This window comes from Heteronotia binoei, chromosome 6, assembly GCF_032191835.1.
Source record: "Heteronotia binoei isolate CCM8104 ecotype False Entrance Well chromosome 6, APGP_CSIRO_Hbin_v1, whole genome shotgun sequence".
Lineage (NCBI taxonomy): Eukaryota > Metazoa > Chordata > Lepidosauria > Squamata > Gekkonidae > Heteronotia > Heteronotia binoei.
Window position 1 is genome coordinate 40,507,594 of NC_083228.1, and position 24,471 is coordinate 40,532,064.

Consider the following 24,471-nt stretch of genomic DNA (forward strand, 5'->3'; position numbering starts at 1 on the left):
CCCCCAGTACAGTCAAGAATGATTAAGCTTGACTATATGCAATTATTCTTCAGACATTTAATATCTTGAGAGGTGCATTTCTAGCTCTGATGCTTAAGGATTCCATTGTTAACATTAATGCAAGCCATCTCCAGAAGGACAAGCCAGAGGTTTTGTAATATCAAGTGACACTTGTTCTATACAAGATACATACAATTAGTAAGCCGAAGAACAACTTATGACAATTCAATAAATGTATTCAGAAACCCTCTGCTCTAATCCAGTCATTTCTGTTGGTTTCCCTGACAGGGGAGATAGCTATTAATGACACTAGCATTTTAGAAAGCTTTTATTTAACTATATAAAGAAGTTTCAAATCCTGTAAAAAACCCCCCCAAATTGCAGCATATATAAAACACTGATGTGCCAGATAATGACGCTAGGGCACTATGTACAAGCTGAGAAATGATGTGATTGGCAACAGAAGCAGGAGTGTTGTAAATCCTTAATTCTGATCTTTTAATGGATATTTTGGTCTTGTCACAGATTGGTCTGCATCCTTCTTGTCCCATAAGCTTGCCAGTTTGTTCTCTTTCTCCTTTTTGGTGCTCCTTTTATGCTGCAAAGTTAAAAAGCTCTGCTGATAATTCATTCCATGTCACCCAGTGTTAAAAATAGACATTTCCCCGGCAGGACATTCTTTCTAATCCCTCACACCCAACTTTCAGCTAAACATTCCAGAGTTAGGTGATCTGGTAGCACATTCTGGCTGATATTCTGAACTACCATTCAGTCACAATTCAGGCAGACATAGCATGATCTAGACGTTTCTAAGAGAAGTGATTAATATAGTATGGCAAACAGGATCCATTTCCATCCTGTCAAATTTGGATTTTCAGTCTGTTTAGACTAATGCCCAGAACCTAAAATGGCTCAGGAGTTTTGTTCAAGTCAGAATATTGCATTTAATTCCTGATCTTTACAGACAGGCAAAACAAAATATACCCCAAAACAAAACAAAAAATACCCGCATATACAAGCACCCTAAGTTTATACAACATATGGAAGGTATACCTGCCAGAATACTGCCATAACTTATTAAAAAATGAGGTTTTACTAGTGCAGTATCAAGTCCTAGGACTGCAAATATTGGGATGGATGTGGGTGGGAAAAGGGATGGCAGAAACCCTTCTGTGTTTTTCTCAGCATAAGTTACCCTATCCCCAATTCCGCACTTAAAGGTGAACCTCTCAATCCTGTCCGAGTCTGTTTAATCATTTGTACAAGCCCATAGATTGTTTTTGGAATCCTGCCAGGATATAGCTCTTGTTTCTGGAAGTACAGTACTTTGAAGATAACAAATGGATTGACAACATTTTCTAATTTTTGACACTTGCAAACATATTCATGGCTTTATCCAGGCTTATGCTGATAATAGATCCAATAGTATGGACTATTGGTACTTCTAGCCTTTGGTACATTTACAGCCTGCATTATACTTGGAATCAATGATAACGCAATTGTGCCAGACCAATTAACACTTAGCTTTCCCTTTTCCTGAATCTGTAGAAGAGACAGAAAATGCATGCGTTACCTGGAAGAAGGGCACGCCGCTATTAGTATGAATGAACACACTGGTCTCCAGGAAGGATTTTTCACTTGACAGGCTATCATTGGCATCTCTTGTTTCTTCTTCACCCTCCAAAGGCTCCTGGGAACACATAAATTACCCGTGCTATCAGTAAAGTCACAGAGATGAGCCACTTTGACCAGAATATCACAGGAGTACACTTCTTACACAATGAGTTAGCTGTACTGCCCGTCACTGGTCTTGACAAGGAAAGCAGCATTACATTTTTAGGGAAGTCATTCGAAGCAGGTCCATTCCCTCCCCCAGTAAGAGTTTCCATTCCTACCTGATCCAAGGCCTCTTCAGTCAAGAGTACAGCAGCCTCCTGGGCAGCTACAAGCTCCATCTGCTGTTTCCTTAATGTCTGAAGTAAAAGATCACGGGGTTCTGTTTTCCTAATTGTTACTGGGTAACGGTAATCTTTTCTTTGTGGGGTGGCCCCTTCAAAAATAAACCAGGTTTAAGTATCACATAAGCCTTTGCTTTCTTTTTGAAGTAGGAAGCTCTCTAAGAAAAGTCTGCATGGCTCATTCCTCCCTCCTCTCTAAATACCTGTTGAGATGTCCACTTGAAGTTCCTTGCTCATAAAGCCATTAACGCGAGCTGATCCATCCTCCGCTTCCTCTAGGAGTGCCTCTTTTTGCTTCAAAAGCACATCACGGTCATCCTGCATCTTGCCTAGGAGCCTCTCCAGGACTACCTCTGCAGCACCCTTCTGTCCATCAATGTGGTCTGTGATGTTAACAACTGATACATCACAACTGTCAGTGAGAGCCTGGAGACAAAGTAAACATTTTAAAAGCATATTGCTAGTTTCATAAAATGCAAATCTCATGTGCTTAGAGCTATTCGTTTTAGAAATATCAAAACAGGTCTTTAGTCAAGTTGTCTCCTTTATTGTGCCTTACATTTCCCACTTTTACAATTGCCTGCTAGTAAAAAGCCACTGCCCATTACTAACAGCAACCCAATTAGCATCTCCCTAATTTCCCTGCGAAGCTATAAGAAACATGTGTTCTCTGGGATACTGGAAGACACGGGCAGAGACAACTGCAGCTTGGGATCCAGAGGAGAGAGCCATGAAGAATAGCTGTCTTTCCATGCCCACTGATTCCTTTCCCCCTCAACTGCTGTTAGAAGGTCTTACACAAGTGCTTCAGAACCCACTAATTTTCTCAGATGGAACAATAAAACAAGCCATAAGAAAAAAGATTTGAGCCCAGTACCACCTGAGAGACTAACAAGAGTTTCCAGGCATATGCTTTTGAGGATCAAAGTTCCCTTCATCTAACAAACCTGACAAAGGGAGCACTTTGACTCTGGAAAGCATATACTCCAAAAATCTTGTTGGTCTCTCAGATGCTATGCCTGCATAGATGCTCTTCAGCATATGGAAGTGTCTACCTACACTCAGCTGATAATGTGTAGTCAAATGCATATTCCAGCACATACTGGGGCTACAGGGTGAAAAATGTACTTGCCTTGATGACATCACCACATAATTCTATTTTTATACATTTTGTAATTATAATTCTCATTTTTTTGCAATTTAGTGTTTGTGATGTAGTTATGATATATGCACTATCAATATTTTTCCATTATCAACATCTGACCTCCGGTACCTAGTACCCTTGTTAACTTTTCTGCAAGCAGGAAAAGATGGGAAGCAGAACTCAAACACACACATGCACACAATATGAATTAATGTCTAATTCAGGCCGGTTCTCGTTTATGTGGGTCACTGTTAAAAGTCTGGTTATCCTTGGCAAGTCCCAGTGATCTCCAAGGAGAGTCAAAGCAATATAAAAGCTGGCTTGCTTATATTTTTACTAGCTTCATTTTGAAAATCACACCTTTAGTCTAGCTAATTTGGTTATGAGATTTCAGGGACGATAAACTTGTCTGTTGTGGTTTGGCTCTTCAGAGCTGGAGATGTGTTGAGGTGATAGGCAACATCCCACCCCAGTCTTTTCTTAGGGGCCCAATTTGGGTAATTTTTTTTTCTGAGGGCAGAGGAGGAAAAGGCTTGGGGTTAACCTAAAAGTTCTCTGAAAGGTCAGAAATACATGCTCCCTTCCTGGTAAGCTTTTTATTTGGTGGTGTGTGGGGGAGACACAACAGACAAAGGTCAGCCAAAAATAAGCCAAGCTTCAGTGGAAAGGCTGGTATAAGTCTTCCAAGAAAAAGTGGTCTTTTGTGTATAAACAGAAAATGGCGCCAAAGAACAATATCTTCTGAACTGCAACATGTTGCTCAAAATATTAAGATTATTTTTAACATAAAAGGAAGCATCAGGAATTTTAATGGAGATTATTTCCAGGTTATTATATTGTAGGATTTCAGCCTACAGGAAAAAATGTAGTGGCCAGCCAAGTAATTTTCATTCCTAATTGTATAATGGCAGTTTAGGAAGCGTTGCATATGCTTGTCATAACAGTCTTGTTTAATCTGCTTAAAAAGTTACTTTCAGGTAGTTTGGCCGTTGCCAGGTAAGTAATGGTTCTGTTACCTTGCAAAACTTTTGCAGGTGTTCTCTCCTGCTTTCAAGGAAGCCCATCTGTTGATCAATGATGCAGCCTATCTTGGTTCCTGTGATTTCACCCCAGTTGCTGGTTTCTAGGTGCACACTTTCCAGGCTGCTGTCCAGACGCTCACAGTGACCACATGAATCCAACAATATATTGGTATTTTTTTTACTCCACTGCCTGATCTCCTGAGAAAAGCCACTCAGAGGCTGAGTCAGGCTATTCTGCTGGGAAGTGATAGAGTTGGCAAGTCCAGTAGTTTGCCTGCAAGAACAGATTTAGTAGTAGGTGACTAGAACAGAGGCAGATGAAGATGGGTAGCTGTCTGTAGCGCTAGAAAAGAGTCCCATAGCACCTCAAAGACTAACACTGTGGTAGGGTATGAGCTTTTGTGAGTTTCTGTTCATTTCTTCAGATACAGCTATATATTGAGTCCATCTGTCCTCTATGTTGGAAAGTGGAGTGATTTCAGATGTCAAAAGACATTAGCAGGTGTGATTGGATTAGGTAAGATATGCAGAGAGGTAGTTAGGCATAGAGAAATCAGCAGTGGTAATGATACAAGAAACCTAGGTCTTGATTCAATTCAGGTGGATGCACTGTCTTGAGCTTCATTATCAGTTGCAATTCAGTAACGTCTTTCTATTCTCCCTTTGTAAGATAATTGCTACTCTTAGGTAAGTAACGGAATGTCCTGGAAGGTTAAAATACTCCCCCCCCCGGGTTTTAATGTTGTTGTTTCTGATGTCAGACTTATGCCCATTAATTCTTTGTTGAAGGGGCTAGCCTGTTTGTCCAATGTAGAGGGTGGTAGGGCATTGTTGACACATGATGGCATAGAGCAGGAGTATGAACCTGAAATGGCAATGGTGATGTTGCTGAGTCCAGTAATGGTGTTGCTATGATCTCTATAAGAGCAAAGTTGGAATCTTGATTTGTTGCAGGTCTTGGTACCATAGTCCATGTAACTGTTCAGTAGTTAATCATTGCAGGTGAGAAGTTGTTTTAGGTTAGCAGGCTGTCTGCAAGCAAGAAAAGGATGCCCCCCACCCCCATGCCTGTGTGAGGGAAGTGTCGCTATCCAACATGCATTGTAGACCATTAACAATGTGTTGGACTGGCTTGAATTGTGAGCTGTAGGTGACCACTAGTGGTGCTGTTATCATTCTCTTTGAGCTTTTCTGGTAGCAAGCTGTTCCTGGGATTCACTCTGGCCTTTCCAGTCACTCCACTTTCCAATATATAGGACAGATGGACTCACCTGCCTACAGAGCACTGTGCTGGGAGTGGGAGGTATAAGTGCAATACAATAAACGGACACAATCCCGTAGGCAGTGGGTTATTCTCAAATGTATGGTAAACTGGTATGGTAAGTTCATTCAAGCATTCCAACCCCCTCCCCACCCGCACTTCACTCAGGACAACTTATTCTTGGAGTATTGCCACATCACAACCACATCTGAGTTAAGAGAAAATGCATTGGCTTAAGACTAACTTCTGGTCAAGAACAGCTTCAAAATTCACTTTACACCATGCCTTTAATGTTAGTTTGAAAAATGTCTCAACTCAAAATTTGACAGGATAAATGTAGTGTAGACTATGCAACTAAGGGATGAATGACCCCAAAGAAAAGCATAAAAATCTCAAAAATTAATGTTAGATGTTACACTTTGCTACTATTCTATTCTCAAAATAAGTTTAGAAGGCTCCCATTTGTGCATTCCTGTCTAAGTAGCACGCCTATCAGTGCGCTGACAAACTGCAAGATGTTTTCACAGAGCTTTGAAAAAGATATTTCAGAGATCACCAGATGGAGATTCTTACAGAGTTAGGTTTTCCTGTACAGCAGAAATATTTTGCTTCAAACTGCCACCATTCTCTTGCAGTCCTCGGATATCCTGATGGGTTTGCTGCAGTGAAGCCACAACCTGGGCTATAGCCTAGTACAAAATGCAGAATATCAGTCTTAAAAAGTCTTAAGCTCTGGATTTAAAACCCCAGCTGGATATGTGAATTCATTCACATTTACTTTGAAGTACACTTTGCATTATTTTGAAAGGCTTTCATTTTACAGACATACAATTAACTGGTGGCTACTTCTTTTTGGTGGGGCAGCTTAGAAAGTCATCCTGTTTCCAACACATGGTATTTATCCATATGTAGCAACAGAGATGGGCTTTAAGTTGTCTAGGACAAGACAGGCAGACTTTATACTTGTGCAGTCTACCTTCTAACAGAACCCCAGAAATCAAAAATCAGAATAAGTGAGAACAGCCAGTTACCAGTTGTACCATGCAAGACATTCACTAGAGTGATCTATATCCAACAACACACACACATCTGGGTCACTACAAATCAGGAAATTCAAGGCATAAACACATACCCACTCTCAGTGGAGCTGCTTTCTATACAAGCGCACTACCCAAACACAATTGAAACAAGTCGCAGTTTGGTGCAAAGCACTGACATGGAGGTCAGATACCAGCAGCGGCAGAAGCAGCATAGCAGTCTTATAGGTAGGCCCGACACTTCCTCTGGTCTCTCTGTGCACAATAACAGTTGCTTTCTGTACAAATTCCATGGGTGCATATGAATGATACAAACACAGAAACCAGCCGCTGTCCACTTTTGCCATATGCTTATCCTCAAGGGATAAAGTGATGAAACTGCAGCTACAGTTCTGATTCCCAATCAAATGTAGCCATATATATATGTGAGGCACTCCGTGGAAAGCAACAAGATATTCTGCATGATGCTTCTGCCAGATGTATAGGAGCATTAAAAAGAATACCAGAAGGTAAAAACTTGACATTTTCTTCTCTGTTGGATATGTACACACACACACACTGAAATATTAAAGCACAGGATAGCAGAACCAGAAGCTTACTAGTCCACCTGAAATAATAAGCTACAACAGCCATTCTGCCTGTCCAAGTTCTGCTGCAGATATTGGCCTGACATATTTTTATTTTTTGTGGCACCGAAAAAAAAGGAGGAAATACCTTTTCATGGGCCAGCCTCGCCAATTCCATCTTCTCCTCCAACTTTTCAGAATTGTGATAAAGTTCAGCCAGCATTCGAGAGCTGTCTTCTTGCAGTTTAATCAAATCACGAGTATGGTTTTGGAAGAAGATAGTAGTTTCCTCTTTAAGGCCTTCCATCTTCATATAAAAAAAAGAGATATCACACCAAGAGTCAAACACTGTCATTATTCAGTGGCTTTTTCTCAACAACACAATTATATTCCACTAGTTAATGAAGCCTAACACAAGAGACGTTCTTCTGCTTTGAAAAGAAAGATGGAGCTTATCTGCACCTAGTAGAGTACAATAATTGATACAAGGGCTATTAAAATAATTACCTTTTCAGCCAATGATGAATATTCCTTCAAATTATTTTGCAGTTGAAAATTTATATTCAGCACAAGTTTTACAACAGGGGAAAGACTACTTAATGCTCTATATACTCCAGAAGTAAGTTCTTTCTGAAAGCAAGAATAGATGTCAGGTACCACCACAGGCAGATTACCCACTTTTAAAGACATACAAGGTTTGGTCACAAATTTGAAGACCGTAGCCAGCATAAGAATTACTACCACTGAAATAATAGTTTCTTATTAATGATCATTAAAGTCTTATTTGACCAAAAGATGCTGGCTATATTTAGCACAATGGAGAGGGGAAAGAACCATTTTCACTAACTTTCCCCTCTCACTGTAGACAGACCAGCCCCCCACCCCACCCCGGTGTCCCATTTCCCAGAAACAGTATTTCAGGGTTGATCTTTAATGTGCCGCAAGAGTCTGGTCTTGTAGTTGCCAGTGACCAACAGAGCTACCCCTCAGAAAATTGTCAGTTACATCACATATGCTTGCTTTTTTAAAAACGGCCAAGCAATATTTGATAGTACAATAACTAAACCACTATCTAGATCTATACTTACTATCAGTTCCTGCAGATCATTTTGCATTTCAGATGTCAGAGATGCCTGCTTCAGCAGCTTTTCAGAAACCAGAGACACTTCTGTGGTAACCCTCTCTTTCATAGAACTGAACGCTTCAGCTACAGCTGCTGCAGTAATTCCAAAGGCTGAAGAGCTAGAAGTCAGAAAGTCACCTAGCCAAAAAATTTTAGTAAAGAACAAAGATGTAGGCAATCGCTTTGAACTGAGCCTCTTCATCACCAAATGAGTGTTAATTTCAATAATCAGTCCAGCTCCATTTTAAGGATTTGGTGGCAATAAGTCTTTTAAATTATACACAAAAACAAGAGACTTACCAGTGGATGTGGTGTAACAGTCTAGCATCTGCTGTTGTTTCCAGTAGTTCTCATTAACTGAGTTCTGCATTTTGTTGAAGAGAGCATTCATGTGCTCCGTAAATTTTGTTTGTGCTTCTGTATTATGTTGATCAACAGCTTTTTTACGATCTAGTTTTGCATGAAGACCTGACACATCTTTGGTAGTTTCTTCCACTGTACTAAGTAGCTAAGATAGGAAGGATGATATTTTGTCATGCTTTACAGTACCATCAATTTCAGCATCATCACTATCAGAATGAATCAGCCAGTCAGTCACATGAAACTATAACTGCATCCAACATTATTTTTTAATGAATATTTTTTAATGAATGACTATAGTATAGCGAGTGTAGGTTCCTTCACTGGGCTTGATAGAGATTTATGTTTTCATAATCAAGTTCAATGTAGTGACCAAGGAGGGTTTCCTCTTGAGACATGGCCACAGCAACATTCCCAGTCAGAGTACCCCTTAAAGCAGGAAACTTCACTGAGCCCTCCAGAAACAATGAGACAACACACCACCATCAACAGCAGAATATCTGCACTGCCATTCAGAGCAGAGCTCAGATTACTGTTGGAGAGGAAAATTCAACAGCAGCCACCAAATGCCTTTGAACTTACAGCTTGGCAAAGTACCTTTTGTTGATAAAGTGTTTTTAAAAAATAAAATAAAATAAAGCAGTCCCTGATTAGGCACAAAGGAAAAACAAAGGCACATAATTCCAAAAGGCCCTTAGGCCCCCTAACTAAGCTATGCTAGTAATGGAAGGGGACAGTTTCAGTGGCTAAGCCTTATGTTTAGAGGTTGTCCATGGACTGGAGGTGGCCTGATAGCTCTGTAGGCAACACTGATCACCATCCTGGAGGGTGTAGGGCCTTGATATGCCTTCTTTCTATAACTGATGCACTCTTCCCTCTAATAGGGTGACTGTGACACTTTAAGTAGGATCACGTCCTTATTGAATCAACCATGAACATACTGCAAAAACCTAGAATGATGAATCGTGCAACCTTAGTGGCTGTTCCATGAAGCTTGTCTTCTGTGTCTTCCAAAACAGATGCCACAAACACTTCTTCAGCAAGAAGCGTCTTGGTCACTTCCAGGTGCTTCTGAGTGTCTTCCAATTCTTTTCCCTTAACCTGTAGCTCCACTTTATACTGTTCAAGTTCATTTTTGTGAACTGTGAATAATTCAGTGATCTGTATTGCAAGAAACATTTTAAAAGCTGTATTAAAGTCTGCAAAGAATATTAAGGAGTCCATCTTGATTAAAAGGCCCAGCTTTCCAGGCTGAGTGATAAGCCATGTATTAGAAGTGACCAACTTAAATGCATTAAAGATCTTTACCATTAAGTACAGGACTACCTCCTAACAAGCAAACTTTAAAAACTGAGATAATTAAAAAAAAACTGAGATAATTCAGCAGTAATGTTTTATTGAGAGACAGGTTTTAAAGGAGTTTATAAATATACAGTGGTGGAGTAACTTGAAGAAGAGAAGCCAAGCCAGGTGAAGTTCATACTATTATTTCTTTGCGGTTAATCAACTCACATAATACACATTAACTCTTGAATGTTCACTACAAGATGCAACTACAAGGAGGCCACCAGGCTGATTCCTCCCCCCTAAACTTGTTTATTAACCATACAAAGTTCTTCTATATTTAAGAGTGCACGCTGTGAATGAAGAGAATATTATGTTCTCAATAGCCTGTACACAAAAGCTCCAAAAATCCCTTTTACAAGACTTCCAACAGCGAATGCCACTCCCAGAGCTCCACTGGGTTTGTAAAGAATGCAGGAGAGAGATGGATTCCACTCCCTTTGCAGAAAATAGCATCTGATCTCAACTTGTTCAGGACTGTAGAGAAGGCAAAAAAGGACACTGGAGTGGCTTACCTCTTCCCCAGTGTGTCCACTAGATGGCAATATAAGCACTGTTGATGTACTCTGCAAAAGTGAAAGGTGGGGAGCAGCCATGGAGAGCGCAGCCTGGTCTTTTTGTTTCACACAGAGCTCTAGAGAAGCATCTTTGCTGACTGGTTTGAAAAACTAGTATGAAGGTCAGTACAGACCAGAAATAACAGCTAGCTAGTAAACCAAGGTAAACGATGCGGTTTCTCACCAAGACTGCCACATTAATAGCTTCCTTTTGCTCATATGACCTCAATCTTATGTTAAAAACTGAGCAAAGAGAGTCAGAATGCTTTATTTTAATTAGGCATGACAAGTTACTTTAGACCCTATACATGGTATTCATAACTGGGAGAAACTAGAAAGAATTTATGCCTTTCTGAAACTATTCACGTATGATTTAATTATGCTTTCTTTAAACAACATGCAATGTTGAATGTTTCTTAGATGGTCTTTGTTTTGTGGGATGCTAGGCTGAAGGCAAAAAAGTGTGGGTGCCTGAGTGTGATTATGTCTGCTTGAAGACCATATAAAGGCAAATGAATGAGTCCATTCCATTCCTTGCACAAACTACAAAAGCTGAATCTATGGTCCAGTTTGCAGGGAACTCAAAGGGACATAGGGTCTGTGACTGGCTCCCTATTCTCAGCCCTTCCACAGGAAGCCCCTGGATCAGGCCCCACCAAATCAGCCCATCAGCCTACTGCAACCACTAGTTCTTAATGAAATCACAGTATACAATTACATACTGAGGAGTATTTGTGACACTAGATGTTGTTTTCCTTTATACCAGTACCCCCCGGATGAAGCTTTGGATGTTTTACACAATGTGCCTAATAGGAGAGAGCAGAACTCACATCCACCCATGTTTTCTGTCCCAGAAAGTTAATTATGACTTAAGAATACAACTTTATTCTTCAAGAAAACAACTATTTACATATATTTACATTGCCCTTTATAAAAGATACCTGGCTGATAATTTCATTATCTGGGAGGGTACTGAAGAAATACTAACTTGCTTTAGTCAATACATTAACACTGTTCAGAAGACAAATTTTTAACGGGTCTAGATTAAACATTTTTTAGATGTAGAGGTTAAAAAAAGTTGGTGCCACAATACAAAATGATGTTTACAGGAAACCTACAGATGTCAGTTCCTACCTAGCAGGAAATAGCATCCATTCTTATCATTTAAAAATTATTTGCTGTATTCCCAAATTTTGAGAAGAAGAATGAATTCTGATTTGGATCTAGATTTCCACAGACAAACCCAGGAGCTGATCAGTTAATTGGCTGATAGCACTCCAAGATCATCTTTGCGAATACCCAAAGCCAGAAAACAAACTACAGATAGGATGGTTATCACCTTAACATACAACAGTGTATGCACCAAAGTGAGAGGAATAATACAATACCAGTAGCTGCAGACTGGGATCCCAATTTTTTTTTTTTTTTACTTTTAAAAGACCTAGAAATCTTAAGGACATGCTAGTGAGGAGTACGTTAAGAGAACCCACTACCAGAAATACTACAATTGAAGGTAAAGAAATGCCCAAAGGAAATTTCCCTTATGGACATTGTTCTGTTCAGAATTCATCTAATGACAGAATCTTTCATATTACGGTAGTTCCTTTGCCAATTGTAACTCTAGAAGCATAATAAATGCTGTACAAGATCTGTTAAGACTTGCATTTTTGAACATAGGAGCCACATTAGAACAAGAAAGCTTACAGGTCCACTCGTTCAACACTTTACAACCTTTGCACATTCTGGTAAGAAACTTAACTTTTGGGTTGTTGAACAATTGCCAGCTTCATCCTCTCAACAGTATAGATCAGGGGTGGCCAAACTGTTACTTGGGAGCCACATGTGGTTTTTTCACACATATTGTGTGGCTCTCAAAGGCCCCATCGCCCTGTCAGCCAGCTTGGAGAAAGCATTTTTCTCTTTAAATCACTTCTCACAAAAAACTAAAAAAGTTTTTGTAGTTAAATTGTTTATTTTTCATACATAAATACATATATTTTATTCCTTTTCAGGCCTTATAATCAACCTGCCTTGGCACTAACACATGTTTATACATCACGGTATGCCCGCATGTACAAAAATTTGACCACTGAGGAAGCTGAAATGCATTTGGTCCAGTTTTAATGAGGTTCAAGGTTATCAACCAAGATATACTGAATTATAGTCCTGTTTTATTGGTTCAAGATTTTACAGCATTTATGTATAGGGCCACAGGGTTCCATCTTGTCACACATGCTGTTTAACATATACGTGAAGTCACTGGAGGATATCATTTAAGGTTTTGAAGTGCGAAGTATTGGCACATTATTGACAACTAGGCCTCTTTATTACTGGATTTGTGCAAGACCTTGAAAATAGACACTGGAGTTGGTAGTGAACTCCAAAGAGGCTAATAATATCATGACTGAGAATTGAGTCTATTCTTTAGGCAACATGGCCCACCCATCCATTGCCCATATGGAGCAGCGATATTATGTAATTTCATCTGACTCCATTCATCTGTCCAGCTCATGGACTATTATTTTGATTGTATTTATATTCCGCCATTGTAAAGTTGTTTTTAAACTGTACAATTGTTTTTAGGGAAATTAATTGGTCTTTATAATGTCCTGTTTGTATTATTACCTGCCCTGAGCCCACTTATGGGGAGGGTGGGATTGGAATCCAGAATAATAAATAAAAAAGAATCTGCAACTTCACCTAAGTTCAGATTCAGTACGAGGAATATGAGTTTGACCTCTGCAGTCCAACACACCCTTGCATTATCTTCAGCATAAAGCACTGTTAATCAATTTCAGTTTATTTACCAACTCAGCTATTCCTGTAGAATGGTAGGCAGGATAAAAAATTTTTTTTACAAAGGGTTCCCACTAAGGGATTTTCTCCTGTTACTGCCAAGCTTGGCAGAAGCTGAATTAAGTAATCAGAGAGGAAATGCTCCTCTTAAAACATTTCATTTTCCATCAGGGAAACTGATGCTTCTTTAAGAACATATGAGAAACCATGTTGGATCAGGCCAATGGCCCATCGAGTCTAACACTCTGTGTCACACAGTAGCCAATATATGTGTGTACATACATATATGCACACACACACATACACACACATATATATATACACATACTGTGGCTAATAGCCACTGCACTGATGGACCTCTGCTCCATATTTTTATCCAATCCCCTCTTAAAGCTTCTTTAAAATGACAAGATCCATTAGGCCATCTGCATCTTTTGCAAAAGCAGGCCTGAAAACAAGTTCACTTACTCTTTTCAGTTCTTCTTCCACGGCTGCAATTTTCACAATATACTCTGCAATCTGTTCTTCTTGGACAGTCAGCTTCCCATGGAGAGCACTACAACAGGATCACCATTGAACAAATTAAAGTTTTCCTTAAAAAGGCAAAGACAAGAACTCATGGTTGGCAAAAAGTGTTTCCACTTTGCCTTAACTTAATTGTGAAATTAAGAGATTTTAAATATAATTAGCCATGATTTACTATTTATGTATACAGATGCACTATTTACACTGAAGACAACAGTATTAATTTTATTATTAATTTATTTTTGTTACTATTCAGATTTATATTCTGCCCTCCCCACAAGCAGCTCAGAGTGGATCACAACATAAAAACAAAAACATATAAAATCAATATAAATAACAATTTAACGCCAGTAAAACAGTGTAAAATGTCTTTAAAACACGGGGTTTCCAGCTGGAAGCACTGGTCTCCGACTTCATAAACTGGGCTAAATAAGATGGTAGATCAGGAGTGTCAAACGTCCGGCCCACGGGCTACACCCAGCCGACCCAGGGCTTTAATCAGGCTCGCTAGATGCTTGAATGACGACTAGCAACAAAAGTTTATAGGAAGTATACTCACTCATAGTTTTCCAGAGAAATGTAGACTCCATTTTTCTCTCGTGCAGCGGCAAGATCTCGTTTTAAACGCTCAATCTCTTCTGTGTATTCCTGTTAAAACATCAGTACAAAGGGCTGGGGTGTATTCTCTGCAAAATTCATAATCTAGTAAGTGACTCTGACTCCATATTGCAATCTGCTGAAATGGGCTGTAGTGCAGCAGGCAAAACTTTCAACTAATTTAAATTATTTATTTACAAAATTTGTATCTTGCTTTTCTGTCCTCATCAAGGCCACCAAGACAGTTCACGGACTAGAAAAATAATAAAACAGGCCTTTAAAAAAACATCAAAACCGTGTTTTTTAAATATCAAAACCAACATTTAAAAAATCCTTAAAAATAATTGCAATCAAGCAAAAACAAACATAAAAAAACATAACAATGATTAAAATATGAGGCAGGAAGGAAGGATCACTGAGGGAATACCAGATCAAAAAAAGTCTTCACCAGTTGGTAGAATCCAGCAACAAGACAGGCAAGTTTTGCTGGAGACAGAGTTCCAGAGTTTTGGCACCATGACTGAGAATATTATCTCCTGTGTCGCCACCTTAAGTCCCAGGTCAGACCTTCTACACTAGGTTTCAGGTTCAGTCTGTTAGCCCACATCCACTCCAAACCTGCCTTCAGGTACCAGTTCAGGGTTTCTACAGCTGCCATGAGATCAGCCAGAAGTGCAAGAGAGTGTTATTTGTGTATTGGTGACAACCCAGCCCAAATGAACTCACTCAGCAGTTTCATTTAGATGTTGGAAAAGATAGGGGATAGGACAAGGGGGCTGTGCAGCAATCATTCGGCATTACCTCCTGAAAGCTACTCAAGTAGGAGTGGAACCACTGCAAAACAGTGCCTCTCAATCCCCACCCAGAAAGGTTGTTCAGAAAGATACCATCATTGATGGTACTGAAAGCCCCATTGAGAGGTGCAGGAGAATTAACAGTTGTAATCTCTCTGTCCATCTCCTGGCATAAGGCATCCACCAGGGCAACCAAGGCTGCTTTAGTACCATGACCAGGATTGAAATCAGATTACAAAGGATTCAAACATCCAGGAATACTGGAATTGTCCAGCTAGATGCTGTTCAGTCACCATGCCCAAGAATGGAACATTGAAGACTGGCTGACAGTCACAGAAATCTCCTGGATCTAGGGTAGATTTCCTTAGAAATGAACAACCACAGCTTGTTTCAAGGCTGGGCTGACAACCCCCTCTCTCAAAGAGGCATTAGCTACTTCTCAGGCCCAGTCAGCCAGTTTCTCCCACAGCAGATTTAAGTAGCCAGGAAGGGCAAGTGTCCTAAAAGCAGGTGGTAGGCTTCAAACCTCCAAGGATCCTGTCCACATCCTTAGATTGAATAAATTGGTAAGTATCCCAGACAGACAAGACAGCACCCTGGAACTATCTGACACTGTCACTACTAATGTAGAGTTCAGGTTGGCTGAGAGATTTTATCTGCAGTGTTGAGTAAAACAATCCCAGTGGACCCAATGAGCACTTCACCTCTTATTATTATTATTTATTACTTTTAACGTATTGCCCTATCCCAGCCAGCGCCAGGCTCAGGGCGATATACAACAGTAAAATACATATATTAAAAATCAATTACAGCACAAAATTACAACCCTGATGGTGTCTTTAAAGTGCTCTTAGTCAGTACATCATGTTGGGAGTGGGGGGCTCCCAAGAGGGGGTGGAGAGGAAAAGGTGCCAGCATGGCAACCATCTCTGTCTTACAGGCCCAGCAAAACTGTAAAAGATCCCGCAGGGCCCTCATGTCTTCTGGCAGAGCGTTTCACTAAGTTGGGACCAGGAGTGAAAAAACCCTCCAAGCTGCAAGCAAGATCCCAAATGGCCTCTGGGAACAGCTCCATTGGCCTACACTGAAGACTCAATGGCTGTGTAAAAGCATTGTGAGAGAGTACACTTGAAAATGATCTTTGACTTGTGTCTTATCCGATTAGTAAGAAGCCTTCCCCTGCTGTTGCTGTAGTCAGCTCCCTTGTGTTTTCATTGCCTGTATGCCTGTAGCCCCTCAGTAAACAAAGGGGCCACCTGGATTCTAACTTGAGAGTGGCGCTTCCTGGGAATCGTTTCTTCATTCCATAGTTCAACCAGGGCACTGATAGGAGCTTCAACAGGAAAATCCCTAAGAGCTGCCAGAAAGCTATTCATGTTTAATAAAAGAATACAAACCTTAATAAGTGCACGCTTTGTGAGCTTCTGGTTCACTTCAGGCTTATTCATTATATTCTTTGCTCTATGGGCATATTCAAGAGTACTCAGAGTTTCCTGTTGCATAAGAAGCAGACAACTGATTAAGTAAATGTTTTCTGTTTCAGCACCAGCTGCCACCCTCTGCTCCATTTATAAAGTACAGGCCCCCGAGAATTTGCTATATCTCTAATGCAAGCAAAAAAAAAAAAAATTACCTCAAGATTTGCTGAAGCAGGAGAAACCGTAGCAATTATGCAAGTTTTTGTGCGTCCTCCAAGTGAGTCCTGCAGGATTCTAGTGAGCTTCGACTCCCTATATGGAACATGTGGGGTTCTTTCAACAAGAGCAGTAATTACTCTTCCCAGAGTCAGTAAGGACTGGTTGATATTTCCAGCTTCACGAGCTCTTTTGTCAACTGCTCCAGAACGGCCTATGTTTTCACTTCCTGCCAGGTCAACCTATAAGCAAAGCCTTGCCTAATTAGTAAGCTGTTGTAACTTTTCTGAAATAAAGTCTTTCCTAATACATCAGTAGAAAAGCACACCTTGGAATTTAGGTGTCTTTCTTTGTTGCATAAATCTAAGTGCCACCTCTCGCACTGCATGTATATCAGCTTCACTTTAGCAAGTATAATTTAGAACAAGAGTTGGGTTCTAACTCTGCTTTTCTTTACCTTAAGGAGCCTTGAAATAGCTTACCATCACCTTATCTTCCTCTCTCCACTAGAGGCACCTTGTGAAGTAGATGGGCTGAGAGTTCTGAAAGAACTGTGATTGGCTCAAGGTCACCTAGCTGGCTGCATGTGCAGGAGTAGGGAATTAAACCCAGTTCTCCAGATTAGAGTCTGCCGTTCTTAACCACTACACCAAACTACTTCAGTCTTAACACCCAAGTAATAGTTCTGATGGTACCACAAGGACACCATGTCTTCTCCCCACTTAACTTCCCTTAATTATTCAGAAGCACGATCTCTACCCCTATCAGACTATCTATGGACACTCTTACTTACCAAATTTAGCTTCCCAATTTTAACAAGCTCTTCTCCATCTATTGTTGTTTCCTTCATATGTAATGTGATTGAGAACACTGAATGAGACCGGCTGCAAGAGGAAGTGAACAGCTTGAGGTAAGTATTCCCATTATCCTTAAAAACTTGATCAGTGTTCATTTATAGTAACACAGCAAGGACCAACTAGACTCATCTGCTTTAAATAAATATTTATCTTCATTTTAAGGGAAGATTCTTGTGCTCTTATGGTAAGAGCTGTGATAAAGATACGCAGCAACTGGGCCCAATTTAACAGAGAAAATGCTAACTGAGTGTTCAACAAGCTATACCCTGATGCAGGCAATAGGGACTTTCAAATAGACTGCTTCAAATAATAGCAAGGACTCGGTTTTAGCACCAAAGTTGCCAAAATTCACTTGTCACACCACCTCACCTCCCTAATCTTGAAACTCCCTCAGCTTCTTATGGACTGCCAGAAATACTGTGTTGCTGGCTCTGTTGCCCCTTGCTGACTGCCTGTTTTAAATATATTCTTCCACATCAGCAAGTAGAAAGCAGTTTCATAAGACAGTTCTTGGGCAGTATAGGATCCTGAGGCAGAGGGTGCATTCCTCCCCTAATAGAAGAATGCAGATCGAAAACTCTTAGATGTGGACCCTAACTGGTCCACCTCGGATATGTGGGGTTGATTGCAATCTTACTGTTGCATTAACTCAATACAGGGTGCTCAGAAAAGCTCAGAAGGAGCTGCTGCTTTCTTCAGTTCCCCAACCACAGCTTTATGAGAGGGTCAGAAATATACTATTCTTCAAGAAGTTTGAAAAATACTGGCCTCCAGCATTGTCCATAAATAACATGTGCCATAACATGGCTTGAATGCTGTTTCAAATTATTCATTGGCAAAATTATTGCATGTTGCTTTAGTCAAATATTTTAACTCTCTTTTCTCCAACTCAGTCTTTCTAAGGTAGTTTAATATACAATTTAGAACAAACACATGAAATTTAAAATATGGCATGTCAATTCATAAAATTTCAAAATTAATTGTGATGTTGGGACTAGGATCTGCGAGGCCTGCATTCAAATCCCTGTTCATTTGAGGTCTGGGTACCATCACAGAAAAGTCCCTACCACAAATCCTTTGAAAGGACAGACTTCCAGAATAGGGCCTGCACATAAGCATACCTTAACAATTTTTCTGTAGATTTCCCTAGTTGTTTGCCAATAGCATCAAAGTATATCATTGATCTCATGAAGACAAAGTGATATTTCTTACCTAGAATATTGATTCATATTAGTAGCTGCAGTGGTTCTTTTTGCTGCCCCTCTTTCTAAGATCTGATAGACCTCATCTTTGTTGTGAACAGTTATTTCTTCCAAACCCTTGATTATGACACCTCTCTGTCAAAATACAATGCTAGGTTAGTTATGGCATTCAGAATTCAACTATCTTATAGATAAACCACTTTAGATTTTTACCTTGTTACGTGGGTCATCAAACATCTGCAGCTTTTCACCAACATCTGGAGATGGATTCAACAGATCAAAGAGCTCCTCGTTGTAAATTTCCAACAAAGACACTTTTAGAGAAAATTCTGTACCACTTTCTCCAAGCTTTTCAAATATTTGGTGCAATGTACGGGGAATTATACCAGCTAGTGGATCCTATAGTAGCAGAGTAGAAACATAATATACTACCCTTATTGCTTTTAGTGTAGGAATTTAAAAGACTAGCAACACATATATACAAGTATTAAAGAACACTTAGGCCTGCCTATCTATGGAATCGCCTTTCCCCACATGTTCCCCAGAGAGCACTGCGCTCAGGAGCGAAAAATCTTCTCTCTATCCCCAGGCCAAGGGAGGCTAGACTGAGCTCTACAAGGGCTAGAGCCTTCTCAGTGGCAGCATCGACACTGTGGAACACCCTCCCGGAGGCTATAGAGGCCCTGCACGATCTTTCCCAATAAAACAGAATTATTCTGACTAGCCTATGACATCTGAGTGGGAGAATGGTGCCACCTAACTGAGCAAATACGAACTAAGAACAATTAGATAATGTCTCAGGGACTACCAACGGATAGATCAACTAAGATATCAACTGAAATTAAATCAGCCTACTGAAGACGTTGTGAACTGCCATGGAAGCTATGATTAGCACCATAGTGATGTATTATGGTTTTAGTTTTGCACTGTTAGCAATTTTAATGTAATCTTTGTTAGCAAATGTAATTTTAATGTACTTTTTAGCTGTTGTTTTAAATAAAATAATAAATAAAACCATCAAAGAATAATTTTTCTAAAAGTTTAATATTTGAATATTGACAATGCTTTGCCATAGGTGCCTCTACTCCTACTCCATTCATGCCAACCTGCCAAAAAATACCAAACAAAAGAAAACCATTTCCTGCCAGGCAGCAGAGTGTGCAGGGGAGAAATGAGACAATTTTCTCTGTAAGGGACCTTATTTTGTTGTTCTCTTTCTCTCAAGGATAGATGCATCCACAGCTAAGAAAGTCTTGGTCAATTTTATTTTCAGTACAGCAAGAGAGCACTGAAATGCATTGGTTTGGATGGGACAGCTCTGAAACAAGGGCCTTGAAATGAAACTGATCAAGGCTTTCTTAGTTGCAGAGCTAAACATACTCAAGAGACAAAGAACCCTGCCCCAAAACCCTACAAGAATATTTACTGGTTGTGCGAGAAAAGAGAATGTTACCAGCAGTGGAGAAGCAAAAGCAGTATATGCAGCCTATTTTAGGTACTTTTAAGAGAAAGTTTTTGTCATGGTCCTTAGCATAATAAGCAAACATACATGAGCTACCTCGACCTTTGAAGAAATCCAAAGACAGGCTCAACTAAAAAAGTAAAACACTAGGTATTTTGGACAAGGTTAGTCTGCATCTTGACTACATTACTTGCAAGTTTGCAACATCTATAAGTACAGGTTTTAGCTTTGTTTTCAACAAAATTCATAATATTGTTCTTACACTAGAGCTCCAGAAAAAAAATATCATTGGTTAACGCTTCCACAACCTTTTCTTAGGAATATATAGAATACATTTTACCTCTTCCCAAGTATATTCTTCATTAGGTGATCTTTCCCCTTCCATAGTGAATGTCTTTCCTGTACCAGTTTGACCATATCTGTGTAAATCAACATAGACTTTTAGCACTGGGAAACATGTTTTAAAGTGGTTTACAAGATCATGCATGGGAAAGAGAAGGTAGAGAAAGAAGTACTTTTCTCCCTTTCTCACAATACAAGAACTCATGGACATTCAATGAAATTGCTGAGCAGTCAGGTTAGAACTCATAAAAGTACTTCTTCACCCAAAGGGTGATTACCACATGGAATTCACTGCCACAGGAGGTGGCGGCAGCGGCAAGCATAGACAGCTTCAAGAGGGGATTGGATAAACATATGGAGCAGAGGTCCATCAGTGGCTATTAGCCACAGCATATTGTTGGAACTCTCTGTCTGGGGCAGTGATGCTCTGTATTCTTGGTGCCGGGGGGGTGGGGTGCACAGTGGGAGAGCTTCTAGTGTCCTAGACTCACTAGTGGACCTCCTGGGGGTGCATGTTTTTTTGGCCACTTTGTGGCACAGAGTGTTCAACTAAATGGGCCATTGGCCTGATCCAATATGGCTTCTCTTATGTTCTTATTAAAGTTGGGAGAAAAATTAAATTAGACTTACGCAAACACAGTACAGTTATAGCCCATAAGTACTTCATCCAAAATGGGGCACATAACACTCCGGTATACATCAATTTGTTTAGCTTGAACTCCAAACACCTGTTGCAACAGGAAAAACACCTCACTGTAAATGAAGCTGAGCCTCAAGTATTTGCCATAACAAAGCCTTTTGGCCAGGACTAGCTGCTACTTATTTTAAATGGTCCTACTATTGATATTCATCTCCCAGTTCTTTTGTCTGTTTCACTACACAGCACAGATCTCTCCACCCAGTACTAAAAACTCAATTGTTTTGGAAGGGAGGTTATTTTTTAAAAATACCTGCAAAGGAGGACATTGATAGTAGGCACCATTGCTTTCAAAAGAAATTTACCATATTAACAGACTAGCACAGCTTCTCTTCTGGAAATGCCAGAGTAGTTTTTTCCCCCTGAAGACAATGTTCTTCCTGTAAGAGGATATTAGATGCTTCCCTCCCACTCATGAAATAAAGGAAACCTCTTTCTATGGACCTTCCATTCTCTATAAAGTTATCACTTAAATATACACAGCTAAACAAAACTCTTATTCCTCCTCAAATCTACTTACAAAAAGGTAGTAACTTGGGGCGGGAAGGATGCTAAGATTTTGTACTTATTTACAAAGCCATTTATAATACTCTACACTGCTATTATTACCATGTCAAACGTGTAAGTCTTCCTTGCTGTTTTATCGGTAATCCCTCCAGTGCGGACAACAACTTCTTTCCTCACATGTTCACACTCCACTACAGAATAGGAATTACCTTTGCGTTCAGACATATTGAAGGGTCTTTAAAAGGGCAGCAAAAGATGCAGAGTTTCAGAAAAAACATACATTACATAATCCACAAAACATCAAAGCAAGCATTTTTTTCTTAGAGGAATGACGTTGATAAAGTGAGGTATGATAATGTTTACTAACGCATACTAAAAATTAAGTACACACTTAGGATCTATAGCTAAAGAAAAATCAATTGGTGTTAAGCGACCCTGAAGATGCACTTTGTGCTTAGGAACAAGCTAACTGCTTCCCCTATGTTAGCACACAACATCACTGTTGGCAAGATCCCCCGCAATAAGCAGGCACTAGACAGTCCCCTGAAAGTCCTCAGAGGTTGGTATTTATATGACTCACAATTCATCCTCTGCCTATAGCCCCAAGAATTTATGTGATTCCCACTGGCAGTAAACGATTTTCTACTAAATGACCATTTCTCAACCTTCACAATTATTATTACTCAATGCACTCAATTGGCAATAAGGGGAGCGACGGTGGCTCAGTGGTAGAGCATCTGCTTGGGATGCAGAAGGTCCCAGGTTCAATCCCTGGCATCTCCAAAAAAGGGTCCAGGCAAATAGGTGTGAAAAACCTCAGCTTGAGACCCTGGAGTTCCGCTGCCAGTCTGAGAAGACAATACTGACAATACTGACTTTGATGGACCAAGGGTCTGATTCAGTATAAGGCAGCTTCATATGTTCATACATTAGTACGGGATGCCAGTGTGGTGCAACCAACAGGGTGTCAGAGAACGAAATTGGAGAGAACAGTGAACACCACCCCAATTGGAACTGCAAATTAAAATGCATTCAACACTGGGGATAGGGGGAATCCAGAAAGCCTAACCTCAGTGTCTGCAGCCACCACCCAATGCACTCAGTTGGCAATAAGCCCCAGCGAAGAGAGTCTGACTCACTTTCGAGTGTTGCACAGCACTGGGATGCCTGCCTGCGCGCGATCTCCAGATGTGTGTGTGTGTTCCCCACCTTAGCTGGAGTATACCTGCATCTCACCACCACCTGGATGTTCTTGCCCTTCTCCTCTTGCCCACCCCTCACTTTCGAGTGTTGCACAAGACTGAGATGCCTGCCTGCGCGCGATCTCTAGCTGTGTGTGCGTTCCCCGCCTCAGCTAGAGCTTACCTGCATCTCACCACCACCTGGATGTTCTTGCCCTTCTCCTCCTTCTTGACAGCAGTACCGCACAGCAGACTCATTGTCAGGCTACGAGAGTCGAGCCCCGAAAGGAAGGAAGGAGGGAAGCTCTGAAGGGAAGCAGCGCTCTGCGTTCTCCCAACGGCCGCTCCACACAGCAGAGGGGCAGTCGGGACGAGCCCGTTGACAAACTTCCCCGAAGCTCAGTCTCTGGGTTGATCTCAGCGGGAAGGTCGAAGCCACTGGAGGCTGAGCCAAACTCCCACAGAGCCCCACACCGCTCTAACGCCCCAGGTTTTTTAAAAAAATAATAACAACAAAACGCGCCGAATTTTCAGCTGCTGGTCAGCTTTGAACGGCGCGCTCTGTCTCGTCGCAGCCAATGAACGGGACGCAGAGGCACGCAAGGCAATATGGGATCCGTCTTAGTTCAAACCTCGGGGATGACGTTAAATTCGGCGACACTGGCGCAGTAACTGGCTGTCCGTTACAGCAGTGCGCGGCATACTGGGAGTTGTAGTTTTTTCTTACCCTTTGCCTTGGAGGTCGGTCAGAGAAAGGAAGAGCGAAAAGAGCGTCCTAGTCGTCCTCAAGTGAAGCACCTTCGGACATGCTACTGCTGTGCTGGAGCCCCCAAGGTAGCTGGTGGGTTTACCTCTGTGTGGGATTGTTTAATTTTCTTATCCGTTGGAAGGGGTTGTTTCCTTGCATACGTCACCGGTTACGTATTCTGTTGTCATGAGAACGCTCGCTGACGCCCCTAACCCTGACCGGTTTGATAAGAAGGACCATGAAAACCAATAATAAAAACAAAAACCATGTATGTATTCGGGGTTTTAAAATGACCAGTCAAAATCCTGGAAACAAACAGCAAAGGTTGCCCGTCTCCATGCGCGGCCTAGGGATCTCCCGGAATTATGGCAGATATCCAGGCTACAGAGATCAGTTTCCCCGGTAGAAAACGGAAGCTTTGGAGGGCAAACTCTATGGGCAGGGGTGTCAAACATGCAGTTCGGGGGCAGGCCCCCGGAGAGCTCCTATCAGGCCCTCAAGCAACTGACTGTCATCTGCTTTCTTTTCCCAATATTTTGCTTCCTTCTGCATAACAGCTTGCTTTGCCAGGTTTTCTCAATTGCACGGGAACTATAGAGCAAAACGTCTATTTTCTCCATTGGCTGAGGCTCCTCCCTTGGGGAGGAAGGGGGGGAGGAATAGCTTGCTTTGCCAGGCTCTGTCAATTGCACAGCAGAGCCAAGTCTCCCTTCTATTGGCTAAGGCTCCCCTCTGCCAGTCCCATGGGGAAGGAAGG

General features: G+C 40.9%; 1 protein-coding gene across 2 annotated transcripts; it reads right to left on the bottom strand.

The window, feature by feature from the left end:
• Positions 1-310: 310 nt before the first annotated feature.
• KIF11 (kinesin family member 11) lies at positions 311-23,807 on the bottom strand. Of its 2 annotated transcripts, none has more exons than XM_060241340.1 (22): positions 23,151-23,807; positions 21,888-22,020; positions 21,212-21,309; positions 20,580-20,658; positions 18,991-19,176; positions 18,788-18,912; positions 17,512-17,602; positions 16,718-16,960; positions 16,482-16,577; positions 14,253-14,341; positions 13,637-13,724; positions 9,444-9,632; positions 8,412-8,619; positions 8,077-8,249; positions 7,496-7,618; positions 7,137-7,295; positions 5,959-6,074; positions 4,119-4,398; positions 2,162-2,384; positions 1,896-2,050; positions 1,574-1,690; positions 311-598 (listed from the first exon to the last, which is right to left on the bottom strand). In XM_060241340.1, the coding sequence occupies exons 1-22, from the start codon at positions 23,222-23,224 to the stop codon at positions 485-487; spliced, it is 3,159 nt and encodes a 1,052-aa protein (XP_060097323.1). In that variant the 5' UTR covers positions 23,225-23,807; the 3' UTR covers positions 311-484. The 2 variants fall into 2 exon arrangements, with proteins under 2 accessions (XP_060097323.1, XP_060097325.1); XM_060241342.1 differs by lacking the exon at positions 23,151-23,807 and adding an exon at positions 23,011-23,047.
• Between the last annotated feature and the right edge of the window lie 664 nt (positions 23,808-24,471).